At 59.0% G+C, this 24,601-nt stretch overlaps 2 protein-coding genes across 6 annotated transcripts in view; one reads left to right on the top strand and one right to left on the bottom strand.

Moving 5' to 3' along the window:
- The first annotated feature begins 3,085 nt into the window (after window positions 1-3,085).
- On the top strand, window positions 3,086-11,632 carry LOC308534976 (protein DGCR6). The gene is made up of 5 exons (XM_081113690.1): window positions 3,086-3,535; window positions 3,621-3,781; window positions 8,874-8,974; window positions 10,316-10,456; window positions 11,136-11,632. The coding sequence occupies exons 1-5, from the start codon at window positions 3,426-3,428 to the stop codon at window positions 11,217-11,219; spliced, it is 597 nt and encodes a 198-aa protein (XP_080969816.1). The 5' UTR covers window positions 3,086-3,425; the 3' UTR covers window positions 11,220-11,632.
- A 403-nt stretch (window positions 11,633-12,035) lies between these two features.
- The window catches only part of PRODH (proline dehydrogenase 1), a 42,027-nt gene continuing 29,461 nt past the window's right edge, over window positions 12,036-24,601 (bottom strand). For 2 of the 5 annotated variants that reach the window (XR_013997227.1, XR_013997228.1), the window contains 13 exons: window positions 22,054-22,088; window positions 21,511-21,660; window positions 20,363-20,427; window positions 20,062-20,178; window positions 19,562-19,641; window positions 18,655-18,736; window positions 17,210-17,302; window positions 16,975-17,121; window positions 15,797-15,972; window positions 14,407-14,505; window positions 13,836-13,878; window positions 12,710-12,798; window positions 12,036-12,638 (listed from right to left, as the gene is read on the bottom strand). Coding sequence is in view for 3 of the 5 variants with exons in the window: in XM_081113687.1 (XP_080969813.1) it covers window positions 12,451-12,638; window positions 12,710-12,798; window positions 14,407-14,505; window positions 15,797-15,972; window positions 16,975-17,121; window positions 17,210-17,302; window positions 18,655-18,736; window positions 19,562-19,641; window positions 20,062-20,178; window positions 20,363-20,427; window positions 21,511-21,660; window positions 22,054-22,088 (1,321 nt within the window). In the remaining 2 variants the exon portion in view is untranslated. Of the gene's footprint in view, window positions 12,639-12,709; window positions 12,799-13,835; window positions 13,879-14,406; window positions 14,506-15,796; window positions 15,973-16,974; window positions 17,122-17,209; window positions 17,303-18,654; window positions 18,737-19,561; window positions 19,642-20,061; window positions 20,179-20,362; window positions 20,428-21,510; window positions 21,696-22,053; window positions 22,089-24,601 lie in introns of all 5 variants that reach the window. The other 3 variants (XM_081113687.1, XM_081113686.1, XM_081113688.1) reach the window with 2 other exon arrangements.

Here is a 24,601-nt window from a genome sequence, read left to right as displayed (position 1 = left end):
CCATTGCCGCTCTCCCGGACTAGGCTGTAGGTTGCTGGGGAGGGTGGACCAGCACCCGCCGGTGCCTGTACCCCCGCGGGACCGACCGGGACCGCCACGGGGTAACGGGAGAGGATTCCCGCGCCCGGACGCCGTCCCGGACGCGGTCCGGTTGTCGGAGGCGCCTCCGAGTTTCTCCCGTTACCACTCCAGAGGCAAAGAGCTGCTCTGCCCGCGGGATGGGCCGGGAGGGCGACTCCGGAGGACTGGACCCCCAATCTTTCCGAGTCCCGCTCTGGAGGGCACCAACTCCGGCCGGACGGGTAAATCCGTGCCGAGCGCCCATACGGAGTGCGGGTACCTGGTGGTCGGAACGTCCCCAAATATTTCCAAGTCCCTTCCCCGGAGCTGGGGCCGGGCAGGATGCCCGGTGCCAGGGGGCCGGCAGGGGACTTCGCCCGGCCTCCTCTTCCTTCCCCCGTCCCGTTCTGAGGCTGAACCGCGACGAGGACGCTCCTACGGGGCTCGGCGGTGCGCTCCCGCCGGCCCGGGACGCAGACCCTCCTGGTGCCGTCCGCGCCGCGGTCCCGCGCGCCCCCTGGCGGCCACTTTGTGTAGCTTCCCCCGCTGGCTCGGCTCGCAGTGGGAGCGGATCCGACCGGCCCAGGGTCCGCGGAAGAGCCCGGGATCGTGCAGGTGCGGATGGCTATACGGAGAGCCCTTGGGGTCTGTTCGTCGGAGGCACCTCTAGGAGGTTTTTCCAAGACCCCACTCAGCCGGGGATTGGCACAGGCCGTCTTGAGGGTACGGAGAAGGGGCCCCGAGCTCGGCCCGGTTCCCCTCCTCCCGATGGCATTCCCGCGGGTTGTTGGGCGGCACTGTCTGCCCCCAGGTGTCTGGACATTTCATCCATTTCATCCTCTCAAGTTGGGCACCCGAGCCTTCTTTCTGGCCTCCCCCCTCCCCCCCCCCTCAATGTTCTCCCTATTTCTGACATTTAAAAAAATATATATTTTATTGGGGGTTTTTTTGGTTGGGTTTTTTTTTTTTTTTTTACAGAGAGGAAGGGAGAGGGATAGAGAGTTAGGAACATCGATGAGAGAGAAACATGGATCAGCTGCCTCCTGCACACCCCCTACTGAGGATGTGCCCGCAAGGAAGGTACATGCCCTTGACGGGAATCGAACCTGGGACCCTTGAACCTGCAGGCCGGCGCTCCATCCACTGAGCCAAACCGGCTAGGGCTATTTCTGACATTTTGCTGCACAGCAGCCCCTTCCAAATTTGAACAGTGCAGGACTCCCTCCCCCTGAGATGAGGAAGGCATGATGCTGAGGCAGGTCAGTAAAAAGCTAGGACGGTCCCTGACAAGTGGAACGAGGAAAACGGAGACAAAATAAACTAACGGCCAAGCAATTACCAGAGCTAACGAGACCCTGTCCTCCCCAACCAAAGGCACTTAAGAGCAGATGATGCTCATTGCTCCTCCCCAGCCAGAGAGCGGGCGCTTACGTTACCTTAGGGCAGTGGTTCTCAACGTTGGCTGCGCATTAGAATCACCTGGGAATCTTTAAAATCCTGATTTCTGGGCCTCATCCTCTGGAAATTCTGTTTCTTTGTTAATAATGTTGTGGCCCCGCCCCATAACAAAGAAACAGAATTTCCGGAGGATGAGGCCCAGAAATCAGGATTTTAAAAAGATTCCCAGGTGATTCTAACGTGCAGCCAAGGTTGAGAACCACTGCCTTAGGGAGATAGATGACAGAGACCCAGTTAGTGCCAGCCGTGCCAGCCGAACCCCAACATGAATGAAGTCGGGGTAATAAGTAACAACAGCAACAAAAAGTTAGAGCTGGATAAATCCAAAATAGAGGTGAATCTGACCAAAGACCTCAAGCCCCTTTGTAGGCTCATGTTGATGTGTCAGAATATTAAACACCTGGAAAGCTGATGCGTATTAAGGGAGCCCTCCCCTAGCATTCCCGCCTGCAGAAACCAGATCAAACGCTCAGGACCAAGGGAGCCTGCACCCCCCTCCCTTGAGCGCACCCCAGCCAAGCCCCCCTTTCCTCAGGCCTGTGTACTTTTTCTTTCTTTCTCCTAAGCCCTGAGGGCCCTCCTCTCGCCTAACTGTTTAGTGAGCCCAGCCCAGGCTCACTGCTGTCGGTGATCTCGCTGCTTCTATCCTAAGCCTTTCTTTGGTTCCACTGTCCCAAACGTTGATAAACTCTCTCTCAACATCACCTGGACTGACTGTCTATTGGCTTCTTTCCTGCCTGAAGTCAAGAACCCACACGTCCCTGCCCTGCGGGGGTGGTTCAGTGGTTGCGTGTCCACCTATGAACCAGGAGGTGGCTGTTGGATTACCTGTCAGGGCACATGCCCAGGTTTCTGGCTCCATCCCCAGCAGGGGGCATGCAGGGGGCAGGCCATCAATGCTCTCTCATCATGGCTGTTTCTATCCCTCTCCCTTACTCTCTGAAATCAGTAATATATATATATATATATATATATATATATATATATATATATTTAAATTTATTTTTTTTAAAGAACCCACCCATTCCAGACCGGCCAGACCCATGACAATGCTATTTCTCTAAGACAGGAATCTCCCGCCTCCTGCCCCCAAGAGCACAGCAGAATATTCAGCAGTCTGATTTTTTGGTAGATTTTGATAGTTTATAAAAAGTGTAATTGGGGATTCCCAATCATTTATTTTCAAGGTTGGAATGAGGCGTTGAACTGGGTTTTCTTCTCCATGCTGACCCTGTGGGTGGAGGTGGACGCGGGGCGGGGATGCCAGCCCGATGCCAGCCCGATGCCAGGCACGCGAAAGGCCCTGCCTGGAGCTCCCAGCCCGGGGCGGGGGCAGTCTCGCTTGACAAGTGGCCCGGAATAGCGCCCCACGAGTGGAAGACAAGAAGACCGAGGCCCCAAAAGTGACAAAACTGGCGCAAGGTCACGCCGCTTGACATTGGCGGAGCTCGGGGACTCCGTGACCCAAGCACTTTTGACGGGAGGCCGCCCGTTGGAGGCGGCAGGACCCTCAGGCCGCCCCGGCGGACGCATGCGCAGGACCAGCCCTCGCCCCGCGCAGCCCGATGAGGCCATGAGCGTCCAGAGGCGGCGAGAGGGAGAGGCTGGGAACGGAGCTTGGGTCAGTGCCGACACCTGCGGGCTGGGCGGCATTTAGGAAACCCGGGATTTCCGTGCTGTGGAGTTACGCCTCCGAGGTTGCGTGGGCGGGGAAAGGGGCGGGGACGACGCGAGACCCGCCCAGGAGCTTCCGCGGAGGGGCGGGGCGAGCCTCGTTCTGGCCGACGCGCAAAGCTGGCCGCAACGCGCTCTGAACTGTCGTAAAAGGGGGCGGGGCGCCCCGGTCTCGGGACTGGCGTACGGCGGGGAGCGTCCCTCCGGGCCGCGGCTGGCAGGGTGCGGGGGCCATGGAGCGCTATGCGGGCGCCTTGGAGGAGGCGGTGGATGGTGCTCGGCAGCAGGAGCGGCACTACCAGCTGCTGTCAGCGCTGCAGAGCCTGGTCAAGGAGCTGCCCAGGTGCGGGCCGCGGGGCGGGCCGCGGGGCGGGCGGCGGCGGCGGGGCCCGGCCCTGCCCGCGCTCACCACGCCCCTCTGCCCGCAGCTCTTTCCAGCAGCGCCTGTCCTACACCACGCTCAGCGACCTGGCCCTGGCGCTCCTCGACGGCACCGTGTTCGAGATCGTGCAGGGGCTGCTGGAGATCCAGCACCTCACCGAGAAGAGCCTCTACAACCAGCGCCTGCGGCTGCAGAACGAACACCGATGTGCGTGGGGGCGGCGGGCCGACGGCGCTCCTCCTGCGGGAGGGAGGCCGGCTGCCCTGGGAGCTCGCGGGCTCTGCGGGCCGAGCCCTTCCCTGGGTGTTGCTCGGTAGCAGTTCCTAGTAGGGGGCAGATCAAGGGCGGAGTCTTTGCTAGCGTGTTTTGGTGTATTTTTTTTGTTTGCTTGTTTTTGTTTTTTGGTGGCAAATGGGTCAGTCCAGCTTTGTGGCGGGACAGGTATGAACGGTGTGGCATTGCCCTGTGCATGGCAGAATGTTGAGGAGCATCCCTGGCTTCTGTCCACGGAATGGCAGGGGCTCCCTCCCCCAGGCATGACAACCCAAAATGCCTCAGACAGTCTTGGGGTCCGCGTTAGCCCTGGATTGAGAGCCAGTGCTCTATTACAGTGACTCTCCTGTGTAACCGTAGAGGCTAGCCTCCTGAGAAATGAGTCGCTCAAGGGTGCCTTCGACCTTCAGTCCAGGGTCACGTTACCTGTTACCTAGCTTGTCTCAAATTGTCTGGCGCTTCCTAAGGATTCAGTGTGGATTTGTGCATTGCAGTTGGTTTCTTTGGTCTCGGCTTCTGGAAGCCCTCAGCATTTATTGTGGCATTGGCCTTTAAAAGTTACAAGGCATCCTCCATGCAGAATGTCCCCACTCTGGGCCTGTCAGATTGCTTCTTCTCGCTGCCATTTAACCCATTTCTCCCCCCTCCGTGTTTCCTGTAAAGTGGGCAGCAGGCAGAGCCTGATGGTTTGCAGGTTAAATGTGGCAAAAATTCCTCTGGTAATACAGGTCCCTTCCCTATGGAGACAGGCGACGTATGTCTGCCCCAGAAGTAGTGCGTTTCTGTGATGGTTTTGTCAAATCTTTTTTACGCATCTGTTGAGATGATCAGTAGCTTTTTGGTTACTACGGTGAGTTACATTGTTGTTGTTTTTCATTCCTGGGATAGACTGTATTCCTGGAATAGATCCTCCTTGATCATGATGTATTGTCCTTTTGGTCTACGTTGGATTGGATTTGCTAAAATCTCAAAGATTTTTGTCTTTGTGTTCATGAGGGACATCACTCTGTAGTTTTCTTGTGGTGTCTGGTTTGGGTGTCAGGGTGATAACTGGCTTCGTAGGGTGAGTTGGGAAGTGTTCCCTTCGGTTTTCCAGAAGAGTTCGAGTGGGATCAGTATTACATCTGCTCTGTTTGGGTGGTTATCTTTGTAAACATTTTTCCCTATCTATATAATCTACATAAAACGCTAATATGCGGAGTGTCCTCCCTCACTCGGTCTGGGTAATGACATCAAGTAGCGACACCTGGCTTCCTCTCCCTAGCGACCACTAGCCTCCTTGGAGTTTCTTCAGCCCAGGAACACGACTTGCTTTATAGCCAGGTGGAAACACTTTACACTGTAACCAAATGTCTGTGAAGCGTTTTCCCGTGCCTCATCTCATTTGATGCTCACAGAAGTCCTGGAGTAGATAGATAGGAGACTCGGTGGAATCCTATTTTCTTTCCATTTGCCAGAAAACAGAGATTTAGAAAGCTTAGAAACTTGACCCGACTGAAAAGAAGAAATAGTGTGGGGAAGACTTCGTGTGAAAATGACTTCAGGTTTTCTCACTGCACAGAATTTAGTCAAACACTGCTGCTGTTAAATATTTTACCCTTTGTTCTCCCTGCGTGATCTACAATAATAATCTACTTCGTGTTGATATTTACTCCTGTGTTGCTGATAATTACCTGAAAGAGAAGTTGGGGTGCTTCACTGGGCTGGAAAAGCTTAGCTACATCAGAAAGCAGGTCTGATTAAGCAAGTTCTATATCTACAAAAGGCTAAGTGGACTCGTGCATGCGCGATACATATAAAGCTCTTGGTGGCGCCTGGCGCACTGGTGTTTCCATCTGTCACTGTCGATCATGAATTTGGTTGACACATCTATTATTGAGAAAGGGCGAACAGCGATATTAAAATATTTCTTCTAATTAATTTCCTTTCAATATGCACGAACTCATGCACGGGCCACTAGTTGAGGTATAAGATGCATATGCTCACAAACCCAAAATACATAGCTCATCATTCTTTTTAATGCTCAAATCGTGCCGCATTTGGCCAGAGGGAGGACTTCAACCTGGCTCCTGAGTCGTGTTGACAAGTCCCATCATTCTTGGATCACTTCCTTGCTTCCTGGTAGCAGTGGTTCTCAACCTTCTGGCCCTTTAAATACAGTTCCTCATGTTGTGACCCAACCATAAAATTATTTTCGTTGCTACTTCATAACTGTCATGTTGCTACTGTTATGAGTCGTAATGCAAATATGTGATATGCAGGATGGTCTTAGGCGACCCCTGTGAAAGGGTCGTTCGACCGCCAAAGGGGTCGCGACCCACAGGTTGAGAACCGCAGGTAGAGGCACGTGTTCAGGCTCATCTTTCCTCGTTCTTTCCCTGCCTCAGCCCCTCTTCTAATCAGACCACCTTCAGCTTCCCCACACTAACCAGCCTCCCATCTGGATGGACAGCTTTGTAACCAGCCTCCCATTAGGACGGACAGCTTTGTAACAGGCCTCCCATCAGGACGGACACCTTTGTAACCAGCCTCCCATTAGGACGGACAGCTTTGTAACCAGCCTCCCATTAGGACGGACACCTTTGTAACCAGCCTCCCATTAGGACGGACAGCTTTGGCCATGCAAAGCTTTCACTCCTGCCTTCGACTGAGTCTGCAGGTGCAGGCAGCAGTGGTGGCTCGCTCTTGCTGTCAATAAGTATTTAGTAAACGCGCTGGTTTTGGTAACCTTTATCTCCACAGAGGTTAGTAATTTGGGGAGCAAATAAAGCACTCAGAATAATATATTCTTTAAAAAGGAACCTGCCGTTTCTCCATGGAATGGTTTTGTTTGTTTTCTTTTAATCTTTATTGTTGAAAGTATTACATTTTCCCTCCATTAGCCTCTTCCAGCCCGCTCCCACCCCTCCCCCCCAGGTTTTTTTTTTAATTGTACTTCGTCATATTTACTCATTTACTAAAAACAGAATGTTTCATGAATTTGCATGTCATCCTTGAGCAAGGGCCCTGCTGATCCTCTCTGTATCGCTCCAATTTTAGTCTGTGCTGCGGGAGTGAGCCCGAGGCTTGGTTCCACCTGGTGGGACGTGTTTGATACTCTCTAGACCAGCGGTTCTCAACCTGTGGATCGCGACCCCTTTGGGGGTCGAACGACCCTTTCACAGGGGTCGCCTAAGACCATCGGAAAACACATATATATAATCACATATTGTTTTTGTAATTAATCACTATGCTTTAATTATGTTCAGTTTGTAACAATGAAAATACATCCTGCCTATCAGATATTTACATGACGATTCCTAACAGTAGCAACATGACAGTTACGAAGTAGCAACGAAAATAATTTTATGGTTGGGGGTCACCTCAACATGAGGAGCTGTATTAAAGGGTCGCGGCCTTAGGAAGGTTGAGAACCGCTGCTCTAGACCCTTTGCTACTTGCCCTTCAGAACACGTGGGCAGGTTTGGGTGCTGCCGGCTGTGGGCCAGCGCCCTGTGACTTTCTGGTCGTCCCTTCCTCCGACTGCGCAGGTGGTGACCGGCTGCGGTCGCCTTCCTTGGTCGTGACTGAGGCCCTGCCCCCCTGCAGCGGGCGCCGCTCTCCTCTGATCGCTGGCTGCTCACCCAGTGGAGTCTGGGCGTGGACCTGGGATTTGCAGCAACGTTTAATAAACAGTGAAGGGGACAGTTCCCCGTATTTATGTTTTCCTCACATCCTGCCTCCATTGGTGTGCACATCAACTAGGGATCGTGTTTCTTGCGCCTATGTCTTGAGGGTGGCTCTTGGTTTCAGACTCATTTATTTAATGTGATAAATGCCATAGTCGAGGTGTGTACCGGATCCCAAGAAACAGAAGGCTGTGGGCACAGCAGGTACCAAACGACTGGCAGAACCTCAGGGCCTCTCCTGAAAGAGCTGCAATGTGAGGTTTCTCCCGGGGACAGGGCTGGGCTTGTGTTTCCTTAGGGCCAGGGCCCCCCCTTCACGGGAAGCTACGGCCACTTGACACCCACTGGTCTAAGGTGTGGGCTGTGTAGTGTCATATATTCTGTTTTGTGACTGGTTTCCTTTCTGCTCTGTCCAGTCCTGAGACTCCATGCTAATCTTCTCTGCATCGTTCCCATTTTAGTATTTGTGCTCAAGGCTTGGCTCCTTTCAGGGGGAAGTTTTTGATACTCTCTAGACCAGCTGTTCTCAACCTTGGCCACACATTAGAATCACCTGGGAATCTTTTTAAAATCCTGATTTCTGGGCCTCATCCTCTGGAAATTCTGTTTCTTTGTTATGGGGTGGGGCCACAACATTAGTAACAAAGAAACAGAATTTTCTTTGTTAACAGACTGCTGGCCGGTGGCCATCTGAGCCCAGAAGCCTCCAGACCAAAGTCTCTCACCCACATGGTCTTGAGTCCGGGCTCCAGACCTGAACCCACCCCACACCAGCCTGCCCTGCCTCACCCTCTGCAGTGGTTCTCAACCTTCTGGCCCTTTAATACAGTTCCTCATGTTGTGACCCAACCATAAAATTATTTTCGTTGCTACTTCATCACTGTAATGTTGCTACTGTTATGAATCGTCACGTAAATATCTGATATGCAGGATGGTCTTAGGTGACCCCTGTGAAAGGGTCGTTCGACCACCAAAGGGGTTGCGACCCACAGGTTGAGAACTGCTGCTCTAGGGCACTATACCTGGAGCCTCCTGCTGGAGAAAGGCCCTGCCCTGGGGGAGGGTAGGACTAAGTGGGCTGGGCTGCCCGGAGCTCCCCCCCCCCCCCCCCCGTCACCGTCCCCCCTCACCATCCCTCCCCCTACATCCCCCCCCCCCCCCCCCCCCGGCTTCTTGTACTGGGCTTCGGGCGGGCTGGGTGATCAGTTGGGGCCTCACGTCTACGCCTTTGACCTGGCTGCCCTGGGCCTCAGTTTGGTGCTGAGGTGGGGCAGGCCCTGAGGTGGGCGGTGTTCCCTGGCCCCTCCATCTCGCCCCTGCCGCCTCCTGATGGACTCTCTGGCCTTGTTCCCTCCCAGTGCTCAGGCAGGCACTGCGGCAGAAGCACCAGGAAGCCCAGCAGGCCTGCCGGCCCCACAACTTGCCCGTGCTCCAGGCAGCTCAGCAGCGCGAGCAGGAGGTACGGGTGCAGGCAGGGTGGGCGCCCTGGGCTCTGCGGACGGGCACGTGGAGGGGCTCAGGGGGACTTGGGAGCTGCTGGCTGTCCTGGGCCCCAGCCTGGGCTGGGCTGCTGAAGGCTGGGAGAGTTCTTACATGTGGCTTCTCACCATGGGGTGTTGGAGTGCCAGGACCAGGTAGAGAGTGCGCGATCCCCTCCACCTGCTCCCCAAGACGGCAGCTCCTGATGGGCGGGGCCTGTGCAGGGGCCGTTGTGCCCATGGCCTTGCAGGTGCAAGGGCAATGGTGGGGTGACGGAGTCGGCAGGGGCCCATCCTGCTCCCTGGTTACTCAGGGACAACCAGAAAACCTGAATGTGACCAAGCAGCCATGGATGATGGGGGTGCATGCAGAGACAGGTGTGGGGTTCCGAGGCAGTCTCAAGGCTGGGGGTGCAGGGAGGAGGTGCCGAGCTGGAGTCTCAGGCAGTCCCGTGGGGAGTAATGTGCACAGAGACCCAGAGACAGTGGCCGACTTGCCAGAAGCAGAGGTGGAACGGCGTCTGCCAGTTCATGGTGGCCCTGAGCAGTCAGCACTGGGTGCGACCTGGTACAGCAGAGAGGACACCTGGCGGGAGGGCCTAGAGCGGACACCTGAGGGAGGGCAGCCGGCGGGAGGGCCTAGAGAGGACACGTGAGGGAGGACACCCAGCGGGAGGGCCTAGAGAGGACACGTGAGGGAGGACGCCCGGCGGGAGGGGCTAGAGAGGACACGTGAGGGAGGACACCCAGCAGGAGGGCCTAGAGAGGACACGTGAGGGAGGACACTCGGCGGGAGGGCCTAGAGAGGACACGTGAGGGAGGACACCCGGCGGGAGGGCCTAGAGAGGACATGTGAGGGAGGACACCCAGCAGGAGGGCCTAGAGAGGACACGTGAGGGAGGACACTCGGCGGGAGGGCCTAGAGAGGACACGTGAGGGAGGACACCCGGCGGGAGGGGCTAGAGAGGACACGTGAGGGAGGACACCCAGCAGGAGGGCCTAGAGAGGACACGTGAGGGAGGACACTCGGCGGGAGGGCCTAGAGAGGACACGTGAGGGAGGACACCCGGCGGGAGGGCCTAGAGAGGACATGTGAGGGAGGACGCCTGGCGGGAGGGCCTAGAGAGGACATGTGAGGGAGGGCAGCCGAGCCCTCTGGGGTGTCTGGTACGGCCAAGAAGGCAGTGATCTGGGCGCAGTAAGGGAGCCATCAGTGGTCCTGGAGCCCAGGCTTCTAGAAGGGTGGCAGTGGCAGGCCAGGACCCTGTGCGGGAGGTGTGGTGGGTGGAGGCTGAATCCCTGAGCTGCCCTTGCTGTGGCAGGCGATGGAGCACCGGATCCGTGAGGAGCAGCGGGCCATGGACCAGAAGATCATCCTGGAGCTGGACCGGAAGGTGGCGGACCAGCAGAGCACGCTGGAGAAGGCGGGCGTAGCCGGCTTCTACGTGACCACCAACCCGCAGGTCAGTGTCCTGGGCCTGCCCTGGGGACGCTAATCCCCAAAGGCCAGATTCCGTCTGGGGTTGTAGGGCTGGTTGCCCAGGCAGCGGCAGGGTACGAGTTGGGGTGGGGAGGCCCGGGGTGCGCGGAGGAAGGGGAAATGGGAGGAGTTCGGCTCCAGGAAGGGTTTCTGTGCAGCGCTCAGCATGGAGGCTGGTCCCACCGCCTCTGCCCACCGTCCCCAGCTCCACAGCGCCTGTGGCCCCCCCCCCCCCCCCCCGGCATACCTCTGTGTGCGCCAAGCCCCTGGCAGGCTGTGGCCAGACTCACTGCCTGGCACACTCTAGGCCAGTGATGGCGAACCTTCTGAGCTCGGCGTGTCAGCATTTTGAAAAACCCTAACTTAACTCTGGTGCCGTGTCACATCTAGACATTTTTTGATATTTGCAACCACAGTAAAACAAAGATTTATATTTTTGATGTTTATTTTATATATTTAAATGCCATTTAACAAAGAAAAATCAACCAAAAGATGAGTTCGTGTGTCACCTCTGACCCGCGTGTCACAGGTTCGCCATCACTGCTCTAGGCCCTGAGGTCTGCGCGTGGGCCCTGGGGAGCGGGGCTTCTACCTGGGCCTTTACTGCGGCAAAGGGGGCCCCGGTGTCATTCTGGCCTCACAGTGGCCCCTCTGGATCCCAGGAGCTGACACTACAGATGAACCTGCTGGAGCTCATCCGGAAGCTGCAGCAGAGAGGCTGCCCGGCGGGGAAGGCAGCCCTGTGAGCAGGTGGGGTCCCTGCCGGTCACCCCCTGCCCGTCCTGGCTGGGAAGACAGTCCTGTCCCCGTCGCCACGCGTGGCACAAAGCTAAGGAGCTCGTCTTCCTGATGTCTGGCCACCACCCTCCTAGGTGCCTGCAGGAAGGTCACCTCTGAGAGGCGGGGTGGACCCCGGCTGTGTCCCCCCCCCCCCTTTTGCCGGGGGTTTTACGCCTAAAGCTAGAGCGGTGTGGGGAAGGGGGAGCAGGCCCTCCTACTGGCTGGCTGCACCAGAGCTGAGCAGAGGGTAGGGCTAGAGCCCCTGGCACCAGCACATCTCGGCCCCGTTCTTGGTCGGTTCAGCCCCCAGGTAGGAGAGGCTCGCGGCCCAACGCTTGTGTGAGCCAGAGAAATAAAGGCGCCTCGGTATGGCCTGCAAGTGGCTTGTGTGACAGCTCTGTGGTATCTGTCATGACCAGGGCCCAGCTGGGCCCTCACCAGGCAGCTCCGCAGCCTGCAGGGTGCCCTCACCCCGTGCAGCCCCAGGCCCATCACCTTTTCCCTGGGCCACTAGGGTGCAGCCAGTCTGCCCTATGTGGGTGGCAGCCACAGGCCTGCTCCTATTGGAGCAGCAAAAGCCTGGTGTGGGTCATGGGCACAGGGAGCAGGAACGGGGTGAGGGACGGAGAGACCAGGGTGGGGAAGCACCACGCACAATCCCTGGGGCCTCCTGTCGGCATTGGTCAGAATTGGGGGGGTCCAGCACCCTGCATGGCGGGTCTGCAGGACGGCCTGGATGGAAGTGTGGGCCTGGCCCCCAGGGACACATGACGAGACAGGTGAGATTTCTCAGGCCTTGGAGCCACGCCCTCTCTGCTGACCCCACCTGAGGGCCCCACAGGAAAGGGCGTGGAGGGCTCCTGGCTGCAGAAGTAGTGGTTTATTGACCAGTCCACCTCCTCAGCCTGGCTGGCCCACCTGTGGGGCTCAAGGTGTGTGGGACAGACCCTGGTGGAAAGTGGGCCTTCGGGTCTAAGGTCGGGGGGTGGGCAGTTCCTGACCTCAGTGGCTCCGGCAGGTATCAGACCGCCTGTACGTGGGTGCCCACATCCTGGGTAGGAAGCAGTTCTCAGAGACTCGGGTGTGGAGAGGCGGATCCGCGTGCGGCTGGGCTGTAGCAGCACTGGCCTAGGGGCCAGCCAGACCCCAGCCCGAGGCCCTGGGAAACCAAGTCTGGTGGCAGGTGGCCCGTGGGCGCTAGGCCGGGCGGTAGAAGAGGTTGCCTGTGTAGAGCCTCCGCTTGAGCTCTTGCCATAGCAGCTGCCGCTCCCGTCGGGCGCCCTTCATGACACTGTTGTTCTCCAGGGCGCGGCGGGACAGGTAGGGCAGCACCTCCATCACAGGGCCGTAGGGCACGTACTTGTACACAGGGAAGCCCGCCTGGCCTGCACGCACAGGCAGGGGGTGAGTCCTGACCCCGACGCCCGCGCCCCACCCCCAGGGAGGCCCCGCTTACCCAGCGGGAAGCTGATCTGGTCACACATGCCCAGCAGCTGTCCAAAGTACACCTGGCGGTCAGCGGGGTGCAGACCCAACTCCTCTATCCTGTGACCAGGGAAGGCAGTAGGTGAGCCCCTGGGCCAGCTCTGAGCCACCCCCAGATCCCCATCCACATGCTCTCACCTCCATTCCTTGCAGGGCTATAAGCTCTGTCCTGCAGCTCCCACCTCAGCCCGTGGCTGCTAAGTTCCCTCCTTCCCAAGCCAGCCTCCCTCCTGCCGTGCTCACTCCCCGTGGCCCCTTCCCTCCTGCTTGTCCCAACCTCCCGTAGTGGTACTCTGACCCAGCAAGGCAGGCCTGCCCAGCAGCCGCCCCATGGTGTGGCTCGGGGAAGCTTCTAGCCTTCACACCCGACCAGGCCACTTGTCACCCCTCACTGGCTGCTCTGTCCCATAGAGCAGACACCAGCCCCCAGTGGCCATTGTGTCTGTGGAAGGGGGCTGATGGACACCGGCCATGAGATGCTGTCCCGTCCCAGCCACAAATGAGGCCATTTAGGGCCAAGTAGGCCCCAGCTGAGCCCAGTCCACACTGCAGGCCCACAGAACATACTGCTGTTTGGCCACTGAGTTTTGTGCTGGGTTATTACTTGGTCAAAGCTGACAGGGTCTCGGAGGTCCCTGGGGGCTGATCAGAGACCACACCGTTTCCCAGGGAAGGTGAGCCCCCGGAGCAGGAGGTGGCTGCCACTGCTGTGGGTTAGAAATCGCCGTTTCCATTGCAATTTCAGATGGAAAAGGCGGCCCCATCCTAACAAAGGAGCGGTGACGTGACTGAACGGGTTTAGAGTCAGCGCTCCAGGCAGCCCCTCACCCCACCTGCACCTTCACTGCCCCTTAGGAAGCCCCACTCAGCAGCAAGCCTTGGGCTCGGGGTGCCTCTGCTGTGGGACGGGGCCCCTGCTTTACTCCTGGGAAACTTGAGGACCAGCAAGACTCAGTGCAGGGCCTAAGCCCCAGGAGGCAGTGACTGGGGAGAGGAGGGGAACTTGGCCCCCGGGCCCCGGTGTAGCACCGCTCGAGCTAAGACACAAGACGAAAGGACATGGCAACAATACTGGAACATTTAAGGATTCGCTTCACCTGCTTCCTATATCTGACTTGTAAGGATCCCACCACAGTTTTGCTCCACAGGGCAGGCATTTAAAGAGAAAACAGACTGTTAAATTCCAAATGCGTGTAAAATGTTAGGAGTAATTGTCTCTAAAGAGGCCAGGCATCAGACGTTTCCTGAGGGGTTTCAGCATTCCACCCTGCGTTTGTGTATTTTAAGAAGCTATTTAAGTCACCTAACGACATTTATTTTTTTGAATTTGAAACTAGTACGTCAGGTATTCATTTTAAAAACCAAGTTAACTGCAGATAGCCTCTTTGCTACAGCAGTGCCAATGCCTCGCAAGACCTGGCGGGCAGGGTCTGGGCAGCACTAAAGCTGCCTCTCCCGCTGTCCCACAGAAGTTCCCCCAAACACCCACCGTGCCTGGCAGGGCACTCTGCACATCAGGCATGTCAAACTCACGGCCCACGGGCCGCATGTCTCATTTGGCCCATGTTAGCCTTTGAGTTTGACATGTTTGCTGTACATGCTTCCAGGGTCTCGCCAAGCTCTTCCCTAACCCGGGAGCACTCACACAGCTGTGGGGGGCCGCCTTACCTGCGCAGCGTGAAGCGCACCGTGTCCTCGTTGTGGGAGGCCACCATCACTTCCGCCTTGCCGTTGTTCTTCACCTCCTCCAGGACGTAATTGAGGCACCTGGGGGGAGAGGCACGTGAGCCGGGGCGGGAGAGCTCCCCACGGGCAAAGGCCACAGGTGGGCCCCGGGCCACTCAGCGAGCCCGCTCCTCCTGGAGGTACCCATGGTGCCAGGACAAGACTAGGAGCACTCAGCCTTCTCAGTACCTGTGAGTACGAAAGGAAAAGCAGGCAGCACTGGGGTCAGGCATGGGGGGAACTAGCTGAGGCACATGCCCTGTGCGCCCAGGACAGATGCAGCTTCACGTCCGGAAAGGGGCTCCCCGTGCTGGGGGAGCCTGACCACTGCTCCATCTGGCAGTGAAAACAGCTGGGCAGGGTGCATGTCCTCGGACCCAGCAACTCCATTGCCAGCCACAGCTCGTCCTCACCCCTGGGCACAAAGGACGGATAGGCTGTGCCTTGGGTCACCCTTCTAACCAGGACACCAAGCACCTGAGAGCTCGCAGGGACACATGAGCCCAGGCACCCACGTTGGCCGTTAACAGTCTGCACGCCGACCTGGGGGTCCAGATACAGCTTTACCCGCAAAGCGAGGGCAGAAGACAACGCACATGCTGACCATGAGGTCTGACCAAGAGAGGCGCATGCAGCTCCTGGAAGGAAGAGGGTGCTGCCAGGGCCGAAAGGCAGGTCAGTGAGGGAGACCCTCGGGGGTCTTTGAATTTGCAACATATCTGCACCACCTCATAGAGAAACAGCACGCAGCCAGCCTGTCCGTCCTGCATGAACTATCACCCAGACAAACGCAGCACGAGACCGTGATGGTCCCTGGAAATAAGGTGAGTGCAGAGCGGGGAGGGCTACCTGGGCCACAGGAGCTGCCGGGACCCAGGCCAGTTCAGTTCCGTGAGTCGACGTTTCTATATTAAAAAAGCCACCTGGCCTGGCCAGTGTGGCTCAGTGGTTGAAAGTCGACCCATGAACCAAGAGGTCACCAGTTCAATTCCCGGTCAGGGCACATGCCCGGGTTATGGGCTCAGTCCCCAATAGGGGGTGTGCTCTCTATCCCTCACTCTTCCTCTCTCTAAAAAATCAATAAAGACATTTTTAAAACGACCTTAATGTTTTTGAAAAAGTAAATCAAAAGCAGAAAACAATCAGTTCTGGCCTCAGGGCAAAAGTCTTGCTCTTACCAGAAGCTGCTATCTCCAGGGCTGCTCCCCCTTCAGATAGGGGCCCATCGTGTCAGCTCCAGCACCAAGGAGGTATGTTTCCCTCGCCCTTTTCTCCCTCCCCTCCCCTCCCCAGGTGGCCCTGCGGCTCTGGGACCTAAGAAGGACGGGCGCACCTGTGGTACATGGCGTTGGTGGCCTCGTACGTGGGGTTGATGGGGTCCTCATAGCCGATCTCCGCAGCGCGGGCCCGCTCCTGGGCCATGTAGGCACCCCGCACCAGCTTGGCTCCAAAACACCAGCCCTCGCGGCGAGCCAGCTCCAAGTCCAGGGTGACATTGTCATAGGCATCCTGCAGGGTCAGGGCCAAGAGTCAGTAACTCGGTCAGCCCCTCCAGCCAGCACTTCTAGGGCAAGCATGTCGAACTCGAGGGCCTCACACCTCATTTATTTGGCCTGTGTGAGCCTTTGAGTGTGACCTGCTTGTCCTAGGACAGTGACGGCGAACCTATGACACACATGTCAGAGGTGACACGTGAACTCATTTTTTTGGTTGATTTTTCTTTGTTAAATGACATTTAAATATATAAAACAAATATCAAAAATATAAATCTTTGTTTTACTATGGTTGCAAAGATCAAAAAATGTCTATATGTGGCACGGAACCAGAGTTAAGTTAGGGTTTTTCAAAATGCTGACACGCCAAGCTCAAAAGGTTCGCCATCACTGGCCTAGGACCTGTCTGGGCCTAGGAGCATCCAGGGTACAGTCGGCAAGGGGCACCAGGGCAGCAGCTGGTGGCTGAGGGAGATGCCCTGTGGGTGTCCAGGGGGTCTGGAAGACAGGTGTGGGTGAGAGAGGCCCTTTGACCTCTGTCCACAAGGAATGGTGACGGGGGGGTTGGGGGGGGGCACCTGCAGCCTCTTCTGTTTGGCCTGGGCAGTCCTTTGAGGGGACAGAGCAGGTGCCAGCAGCCACTTTATATGTGTCTCCTCAGGCTGCCTAGATAACCCCTCACCCCCACCCGTGGCCTCTAAACACCTCACTGGTCCCCAAGGAGCCCGTTCTAGGTTTGTGCTCAGGGATCACCCTGAAGCATTACTGAGGGACATGCAAAATTCTAGGCAAAGGCCCAGAGCTTTCATCGAATTCTTACAGAAAACGGACATTCGTGAAGGCTTTGACATCTGGGATTTAAAGACATTAAGTGAACCCTGAACAAGCTCCTTCGTCTTCCTCCCGCCCCTTCAACACCCTTGCCTGGGACCTGGATCGACCAACCTCCCTCCTCCACCTGGGGGCTCAGGTGGGGGCTTGCCATCACCGAAGGGCGGGCAGCTCGGGGCCGACGTACCCTGAGGTAGCACTGGTACGTGTTGAAGATAAGCGGCTTCTCCACATTGAACTTGCGCTGCATTTCCAGCGTCAGGCGGCTGATGGCCGGCTGGAAGTAGGTCTGCTCCGCGTCCACCATCAGCCGCACCCCCGCCTCGGTGGCTTTCTTAGAGGTCAAGGGTGGGAGAGAGGGTTTGTCTGGGCTCAGGTGAGACAGGCGCCCCCCAGCCCCCGGGCACATCCCAGGCCTCGACCTTGGCCAGGACATCCATCCTCTGCAGCATCCTCCTCATCTGCTGTTCCTCCTCCTCGGTGAACCCCGACAGCAGAGGCTCCAGCTGTCCTGTCTGAGGGCGCACACGGGCAGGTGTCAGGCGCTGGACCAGCCCTCTCGAAGCCTGTGCTTCCCCTGCCCAGAGTCTACCAATACCTGCTGCCTGGTCCCCAGAACCAGCGAGACCCCCTCATCCAGGCCCCTCCTCCACCCTGTTTGCGCATGAAGATCAGCGCCCTGCCCTGAGGCCGGCTGGTGACCCAGGGACAAGGCCACTTGGAGGTGTAACCTCACAGGTCAGGCCTGCACCAAGTCTGCTCCTCAACCTCCCCAGGACCCTCGGACGTCCCCCTTCTGTTCCCACACAGCGCTAAGGAGGCCACCCTTGACCCATCCAATCACCAGGAAGGGCTCAGCCCCAAGCAGAGCGCAGGCTCAGAGAAGTAACAGCCATGCAGCACAGACTGATGGGACAGAGGCACCAGCCCCAGATGGTGGCCTGCAGGGAGCTGGGGCAGTCTAGCACACACCCTGCAGGCCTGCGTGGCACTGGGGCCCTCTGCTCTCCCCACTTGCCCGCTAACCCTGGCCAGGGCGCTCTGAGGAGGAGTGGGGGTCCGCGGTGTCTCAGCTGGAGGCTGGACCCTCGGGGCTGAGGCTGGAGGTGTGTGGAAGGCAGCGTTTGCCTCTGCTGTTCCTTCACATCCAGCCTCAGAGGCGATTTCAAACACGGCCTCCGCATTCCCGACACCCTCCTGGGGCAAGTGGAGTCTCATTCCTTCCCCTGAACGTGGGCCGCCTAGTGACTGACTGACTGTTAATCAACAGAGTCAGGCGGGGAGATGCGGGATTCTGAGGCGAGGCTAGGAAAGGTGACAGCTTCCGCCTGGCCCTGGGGACACTTGCACTGGGAACCAGCGGCCACACAGTGCGGAAGCCCTGGCCGGCCACTGGCCATGCAAGTGAGGACCCTCCACACTGACCCCAGCCTCTGCCGCTCCAAGTACAACCGCAAGGGAAACAGAGAGAGAGAACCACCTAGAGCCTGGGAGGGCGATCATATGAGCGTAGTCCTTTCAGGCCCGTGAGGTTCGGGGTGACCCAATATTCAAGGATAGATGTCATGGGAAGGCTCCCCAGATGTCCCTCGCCTCGTGGGTCTCTGTCCCACTCTATGGGGCACTAGTGGGTCTGTCTTCTTCCCCCTAAACCCAGCATGTCAAACTCAAAGGCTAACACGGGCCAAATACCATAAATGAGGCATGTGGCCCGCAGGCCGTGAGTTTGACATCCTTGCCTGGACCATGGGGTCCTGTGGGGCCAGGGAGGACAGTAGTCTTGGTCCAGGATGGGCGACAGGAACATGGCCCCTCCCGGCCCAGCCTCCTCTGGGACAGGGCTCACTGGCGAGCGGGGTGGCGTCACCTGCATGTTAGGGACCACCAGGTGCTTAGAGAGCTCGGTCCTGCTGTCGATGAGGCCGCTCCAGTCCAGCAGGTCCAGGGTCCTGCGGGAGAAGGGCGGTCAGCAGAGTGGTGGCAGCAGCTAGAATCTGTGTGGGGGCCTAGACCCCAAACCAGTCCATTCCCTAAAAGAGCACCCCGAAACCCAGTCCCTGCAGAACCCGCCTCTGTTCAGTTTCAAAAGTCAGATAAAATATAAATGTCATTCTGTTTGAAAAATGAAAACCAACCCTGGCCGGTGTAGCTCGGTGGGAGTGTCGTACCGAAGGGTTGCAGGTTCTGATTCCTGGTGGGGCGCATACCCCCAGGTTTGATCTCCGGCCAGGGGGTGCATACAGGAGGCAACTGCTCGCTGTTTCTCATATCGATGTTTCTCTCTCTCTCCCTTGCTTTCTCTCTCTCTAAAAACAATGAAAAAAATATCCTCAGATGAGGATTAAAAAAAACACACAAAAACCCAAAACATGAACGTGTCCTGCATCGGGGCAGTGGCAGCTCTGAAACCTCAGGGCTTGCACCGAGGCCCCACAGAGACCTCAGTCCCAGCCCCCGCCTGAGGATGAAGCCTGGGGCCCTGTGGGGCTCAGCGGCCCTGGCCCTTCACCTGTCAGCGGGCGGGCCCAGGAGGGCGGTACTCCTCATCAGCTGCAGTCCCCGAGCCTGTGCCCGAGCTGCCGGCCCTCCCCCATGGATCCCAGCTGCCTGTCGGCTCCCGTCCTGTGCACCTCAGGGCAGCAGTTTCTTTGGTGCCATCACCCCAAGGCCCACAGACTGGAGGGGGGTGACCAGGGTTGGGAGAGGCTGCTGGGACTCAGCTGGAACCACGCCTGACTGGGTAGATGCCCATCTCAGGCAGGTGCTGCTCTTACCCGGACACGCCCAGGGTCTCTGCTCTGAACCAGTCCTCAATCTCCTTCCGGGACGCAATGCCCATCCTCGCCACGCTTTCCTGGAGAAGCGAGAAGGCGTCTGTCCCGGGCCCCCCGGCCCCACCCACTCCCATTCCGTGTCTCCCACCCGTCGGTGTGTGATCTGTTTTGACTTGGCTACACTGTTAGTTCCGGCTGTGTTTCTGCTCCATAGATGGTCCCTCCCCGCGGGTTCCGGATGCCCCTTTCCTGTCCCCGCAGCTCCGCAGAGCGCTGCTACCTGCAGGGCCAGCCCCTCCACCCCCGTCCAGTGTGACCGCAGCCTCTGGTCAGATTCCTTCCCCGCCAAACCCTAGCAGCTTCAGGTGGGCTGCGGGCCCTGGAGCAGCTCTGGGAACCCACCTTAGACACCGCCTGGCTGTTTCTCCTGGGCAGGGCGTCCCCCCAGCCCCCCCCACTGTCTACCCGTCTACTCACACCACCAGGGAAGGGCTGCCCACCTGCAGTGCCGCCACCTCCAGCTTTGTGTCCATGGCATTCAGCCCGACCTTCCCTTGCTCGGCAGCCATTTGGTGAAAGAACCGTCTCCACTTGGTCAGCACGTCTGAGAACTGCAGCTGCAAATGCAGGCCTGAGCTGCCGTCACGGGCGCATGCCCAGCTCCCGACCCCCAGGACCCCTACATAGCCCCAGGGCCCCTCCCATCCCACCTGTGTGCTTGGCTCCCAGCCCCAAGGTACTGGCATGGTAGCCTGCAGTTCCTGCAAACTCTCTCTGCACATGGAAGGTTCTAGCACTTACCAGAAACTGGGGTCTCCCCAGCGCAGTGAGCTTGATGGCTGAGAAGCCGTCATCGCTGGCTCCACCTGGGGAAGCCGCAGGAAGAGCCCTCAGGCTCCGGAGAAGGGTGGGAGGGGACCAGGAGCTGTGCTCACCCAGAAGCAGCGGGCACACAGCTCCTCCACACGCCCCACCCCGTGGGGACAGTGACTCATCTGCGTTCACCATGTGGGTCAGGAAGGCGGTGGGGAGGCCTGCCCATTCCTACATAGTCCTGCTGGCCACCCCTCTCCCTGCTGCTTCCTCTCCCCTGCCATCAGCCCCCGGCTGCCCGCGGGGGGCTCGCAAACACAAACGCGGAGCAGAACGCGGGCTGGAGCGCGGAAGGGGCTCAGTCACTACATCTGTATCTGGCTTATGGCTTCCAGAGCGCGTCTCTGCTTCTGTGGGAGCCTCCTGTCTGTTTGCTCCCAGGCAGACTGGGCAGGGAGGCAAACAGGTGCCCCTGGCACTGGGCACTGGACGGCCAAGTGTCTGCCTGACTGGCCAGGGTCTCCCCAGCACCACTCTTAGAAGACTGTTCTGATCCTGGCCCGTCGGAAGGTGCGGGACCCACTTTCCCGTCACAGGAGGCTGCTGGGGATGCACAGGGGACGGCGCTGTGACCTGGCGGGTCTCTAACAACTACAGGACACGAGGCCTCAGTGACCCCCTGGGCAGGGACTCCCGTCGCGAGGCTGTGAGGAGGAATTCTCCACCAGAGGAGATGGACACGCGCTCCCTGAACACTGCAGCCCTCGCCTACCCAAGTGCCCTGTGTACCCAGCGTCTTGCCCTGCCACACCTGGGGGCCGCTGGCCACCGTAAGCCTTCCCAGAGGCCCACACGGGCACCCGGTGCCCAGGAAAGGGGAGGGAGGCATCTTCCTGGGGGCAACTGGGTTCTTCGCGGAGCTGCTGGACGCAGGCCTGACCCCAGCGTGACTTAAGCCTGGCCTGTGGCTCCCCCCCTGTCACCCCAGGTTATCCTCACAACCGTCAGGGCCGCCCACACAGAGAGGAAGCCCTGAGCGCGCCCTCTGGTCCGGCCTCCCGCGCGCGCATTTCCACGTGCCACGGTCGCCCGGCTGGGCCTGGCAGGGGGACAGCCAGCCAAGAGTGTGGCCCCACCTGAAGCCTCGATGCAGCGCAGGAACGTCTCCATGTGGCGGTCACACTTGGCTTCGTTGGCGTAGAAGTAGGTGCGGGCGCTGACGACGCCGTCCCTGCGGTCTCCGAAGGCCTGGTGGGCCTGGTACTGCTTCTCCCGCTTACTGGCGCCTGCAAACGGCCTGAGCGCTGACCGGGCCCGGCACCTGCCCAGCCTCGCTCCCAGCACACAGATGCCCTGACCCCCTGCACGTGCTCCAGGCTGTTTGCCAGTCCCAAAGTCACCTGACCCCGCACCCACTGCTCCCCCCCCCCACCCCCGGAAGAGCCCTAGTCACATGGCAGACCTGGGCCGGGGAGGCAGAACCCGGACCAACGGAGGGCCGGGAGGATGCGTCAGCACACTCAGAGCCATGGCCTGGGTGCCCATGGACGTGGGGCAGAACTCAGCACCGCCCTCTGCCCCCTGGGCTGGCTATGCCCCCTCTCCAGGTGCCAGCCATGGTGGGGGGGGGCCAGGGGGGTGGCGGTGAGAGCATTTGTTGGTGAGCAGCCCCCTCTTACCTCCGTCCTTCCTCTCCGCGGCTGAAGTGCAGGACCTTAGGGAAGGAAGAGGGCAAGGGTCAAGGTCATGCCACCCCAGGCACAACTGACAAGGACGGACCCATCAGGGTGAGAGAAAACGAGGCTGAGCCCTGAACCTGACCTGAAAGCTGTGCGAGGGCTGGTGAGCCAGGGCAGGGAAGAGGGACTCAGCCGCCCCACCCACCCAGGCTCCAGGGACCCCCCCTGAGCTGGGAGGGGAGCAGCCTGCACCGGAGAAGCCGAGGTTCCCCGTGGGCGGAGCCCTCCCAGCCTGGACCGGAAGTAAAAGCCCCTGACAGGTGGGAGCTCTCTGAACAGCCCAGAGCTCGGAGTGCGTCCTGGAAGGAGGCCTCACCCTGCAGCCATTCCTTCTAAGGACAGGACAGAACTATAGGGCCAGTCAGGGCTGACGAGAAACGAAGACGGGTCACCACCGGTGTACAAATCCCCCAAACGGATGAGTGAGGGCCCTGGCTTTACCCTCCCCCCCCCCTCATCCAGGCACCTCCAACCACTGGGGCCCAAGACTGGCCTCCTGCTCCCACACACAGCCGGCCCCATCTCTAGCCACCCAGCACCCGGCTGCACTCTTGCCCCTTAGACTTAATTTCCAAGCAGCAACCAAAATGCTTCTTTTGAAAATGAAAACCCTCCCATCATACCTGAATAGCACCCCCAGGCCTCATGAGGGCAGGACAGTGAGGCCAGCCTTCAGCCCTGGCCACCCCCACCCCGACCAGCGCTCCGCCACACTGGCCTCGGCAGTCCCCGGCCGTGCTCTCGCTGGCCCTCTCCAGCCCTGCCCACTCCCCTCGCCCCCCCACCCCCCGCCCCTCAGCATCACAGCAACCACCATCCTCCTCCTCACAGTGGCGTGGGGTCGTCAGCAGGAGGCTGAGTCTTCAGATGAAGGGAGCGCTCATCATGGCTGCCCACAGGCCCAGGGCAGGCACCCGCAGCTTTATCACCGGATTTGTATCTAAAGCCTCTCAGGGACCAGAGAGAGGGCTCAGCACAGCTGCACAGCCCCGCAGCTCTGCTCATCTGCCCTCACCCACAGGGAAGGGGCCGTGGCATCCCCCGGGGGCGCTCTGGGCCACGGGAAAGCAAGGGAAGCTGCGGACAGGGACCTGCACCTGCGGTGGTGGCCCCACCTGTGTTAAGAGGCTGTGCCCACTTTCACCTCACTGCCCCCGAGCAAGGCCCCAGGCCTGAGTCTGGGACCCTGGGACAGACGCCTAGGGCAGGACCCACGAGGCCACAGCCTGGGGGCAAGAATGGGAGCCATGCCTGCAGCCACTGCTCCGGCCACCTCATGCCAACCACAGGCAAGTGCTTGATGCACTAGTCACAGAAGGAAGAGGGTGAGGTATGTGACCATGTTGGCCCCACAGACGGCATCCCTGCGGGAATTAGGAGCTCCCACCCCAACCCCCAACCTGAGGCCCCTGGGCAAGGGCACCTGCAAGACCCAGGCCCAGGCCCTCCAAGGTGTGGCCCAGGCAGGGGCCTGGTCAGCTCGGGCAGCAGCTGTGGGGGCACAGGCCTGCTCCTCAGCCACAGTCCGTGGCTCAGAGAAGGTGAGCGTTAACCTGTCTACTAGGCAGACGGCCTTCCATCGATGGGAACCGTTACCTATATCTAAAGGTCTCCAGGCTCGGAGGACTCCCCCTGTCTCACTCCCAGCATGCTCAGCGGCAGGAAAGCCTCGGAGGTCATGGTTATTTCCGCCCCCAAGACGCTCTGTGCACGTGTATCCCAGGGTGCTGCCACCACTCGGGGGACCGAAGCCCAGACAGCCTCCAGCCAGCCCTGGGTCTGCATAAACAGGACAGACACACCTGCTGTCACACTGTCCCTGGGTGTCCTTATCACAGCCCATCGCCAGGTAGATGACACCCTAGCCCCTTTCCCCTTCTCCATGGCCTCTGCCTGCTGGGGAGACCCCGTGGGGGTCCTCTCCTAGAGTCGGGGCCCTGGCCTCTGCCTTCCATCAAGTGTTCTGGGAAACACCACTCCACACCCTCCCCAGATGGCTACTGTCTCCCACCTCTTGCTTCCTGCCCTGAGAGGCCCTCCTGGGCCTGCAGATGCCTCCATGCTGTCTGTGCCTTTAACAGCTGTGCCCAAGGCAGGCCCGGCAATCCCCGCCTGCAGCCTTCATTTGGGGCAGGGGCCTCCACATCCATGGGCACGTCTAGAGCCCTTCCTAGCTGCCAGGCAGGCAGGCAACCTGACGGTGCACACGTCAGCCCAGGCCCCTCTGCGGGCACAGGGCCTCTGTCAGCAGAGCTGGGCACAAGTCCTTGGCACATGCCACTGGCTTGGCTGGCAGTCACCCTGTTCGGATGGGGAGGGACCACCACTCATGTCCCAGAGCCCACCAAGTGGTGCTCCTGCAGGGCAAGGGCTGCTAACAGCAGGGCAGTCCAAGGGCACAGGCCCCTGAGCCGCATGGCAAGGAGGAAGCCAGGCAGGCCACCCTGGGAAAGGAATCTTTTCATACAAGAGAGAGAGAGAGAGGAAA

This window comes from Myotis nattereri (assembly GCF_964212035.1).
Source record: "Myotis nattereri genome assembly, chromosome: 19".
Taxonomy (NCBI): domain Eukaryota; kingdom Metazoa; phylum Chordata; class Mammalia; order Chiroptera; family Vespertilionidae; genus Myotis; species Myotis nattereri.
The sequence above is the reverse complement of the archived record's forward strand: the minus strand, read 5'-3'. Positions and strand labels throughout refer to the sequence as shown.

Bases quoted from the DNA above. Each gene is read 5' to 3' on its own strand.
- LOC308534976 (XM_081113690.1), top strand. From the start codon at position 3,426: ATGGAGCGCTATGCGGGCGCCTTGGAGGAGGCGGTGGATGGTGCTCGG. The intron at 3,782-8,873 runs GTGCGTGGGGGC...GTTCCCTCCCAG, and splicing joins GCTGCAGAACGAACACCGAT to TGCTCAGGCAGGCACTGCGG. The intron at 8,975-10,315 runs GTACGGGTGCAG...TTGCTGTGGCAG, and splicing joins CTCAGCAGCGCGAGCAGGAG to GCGATGGAGCACCGGATCCG.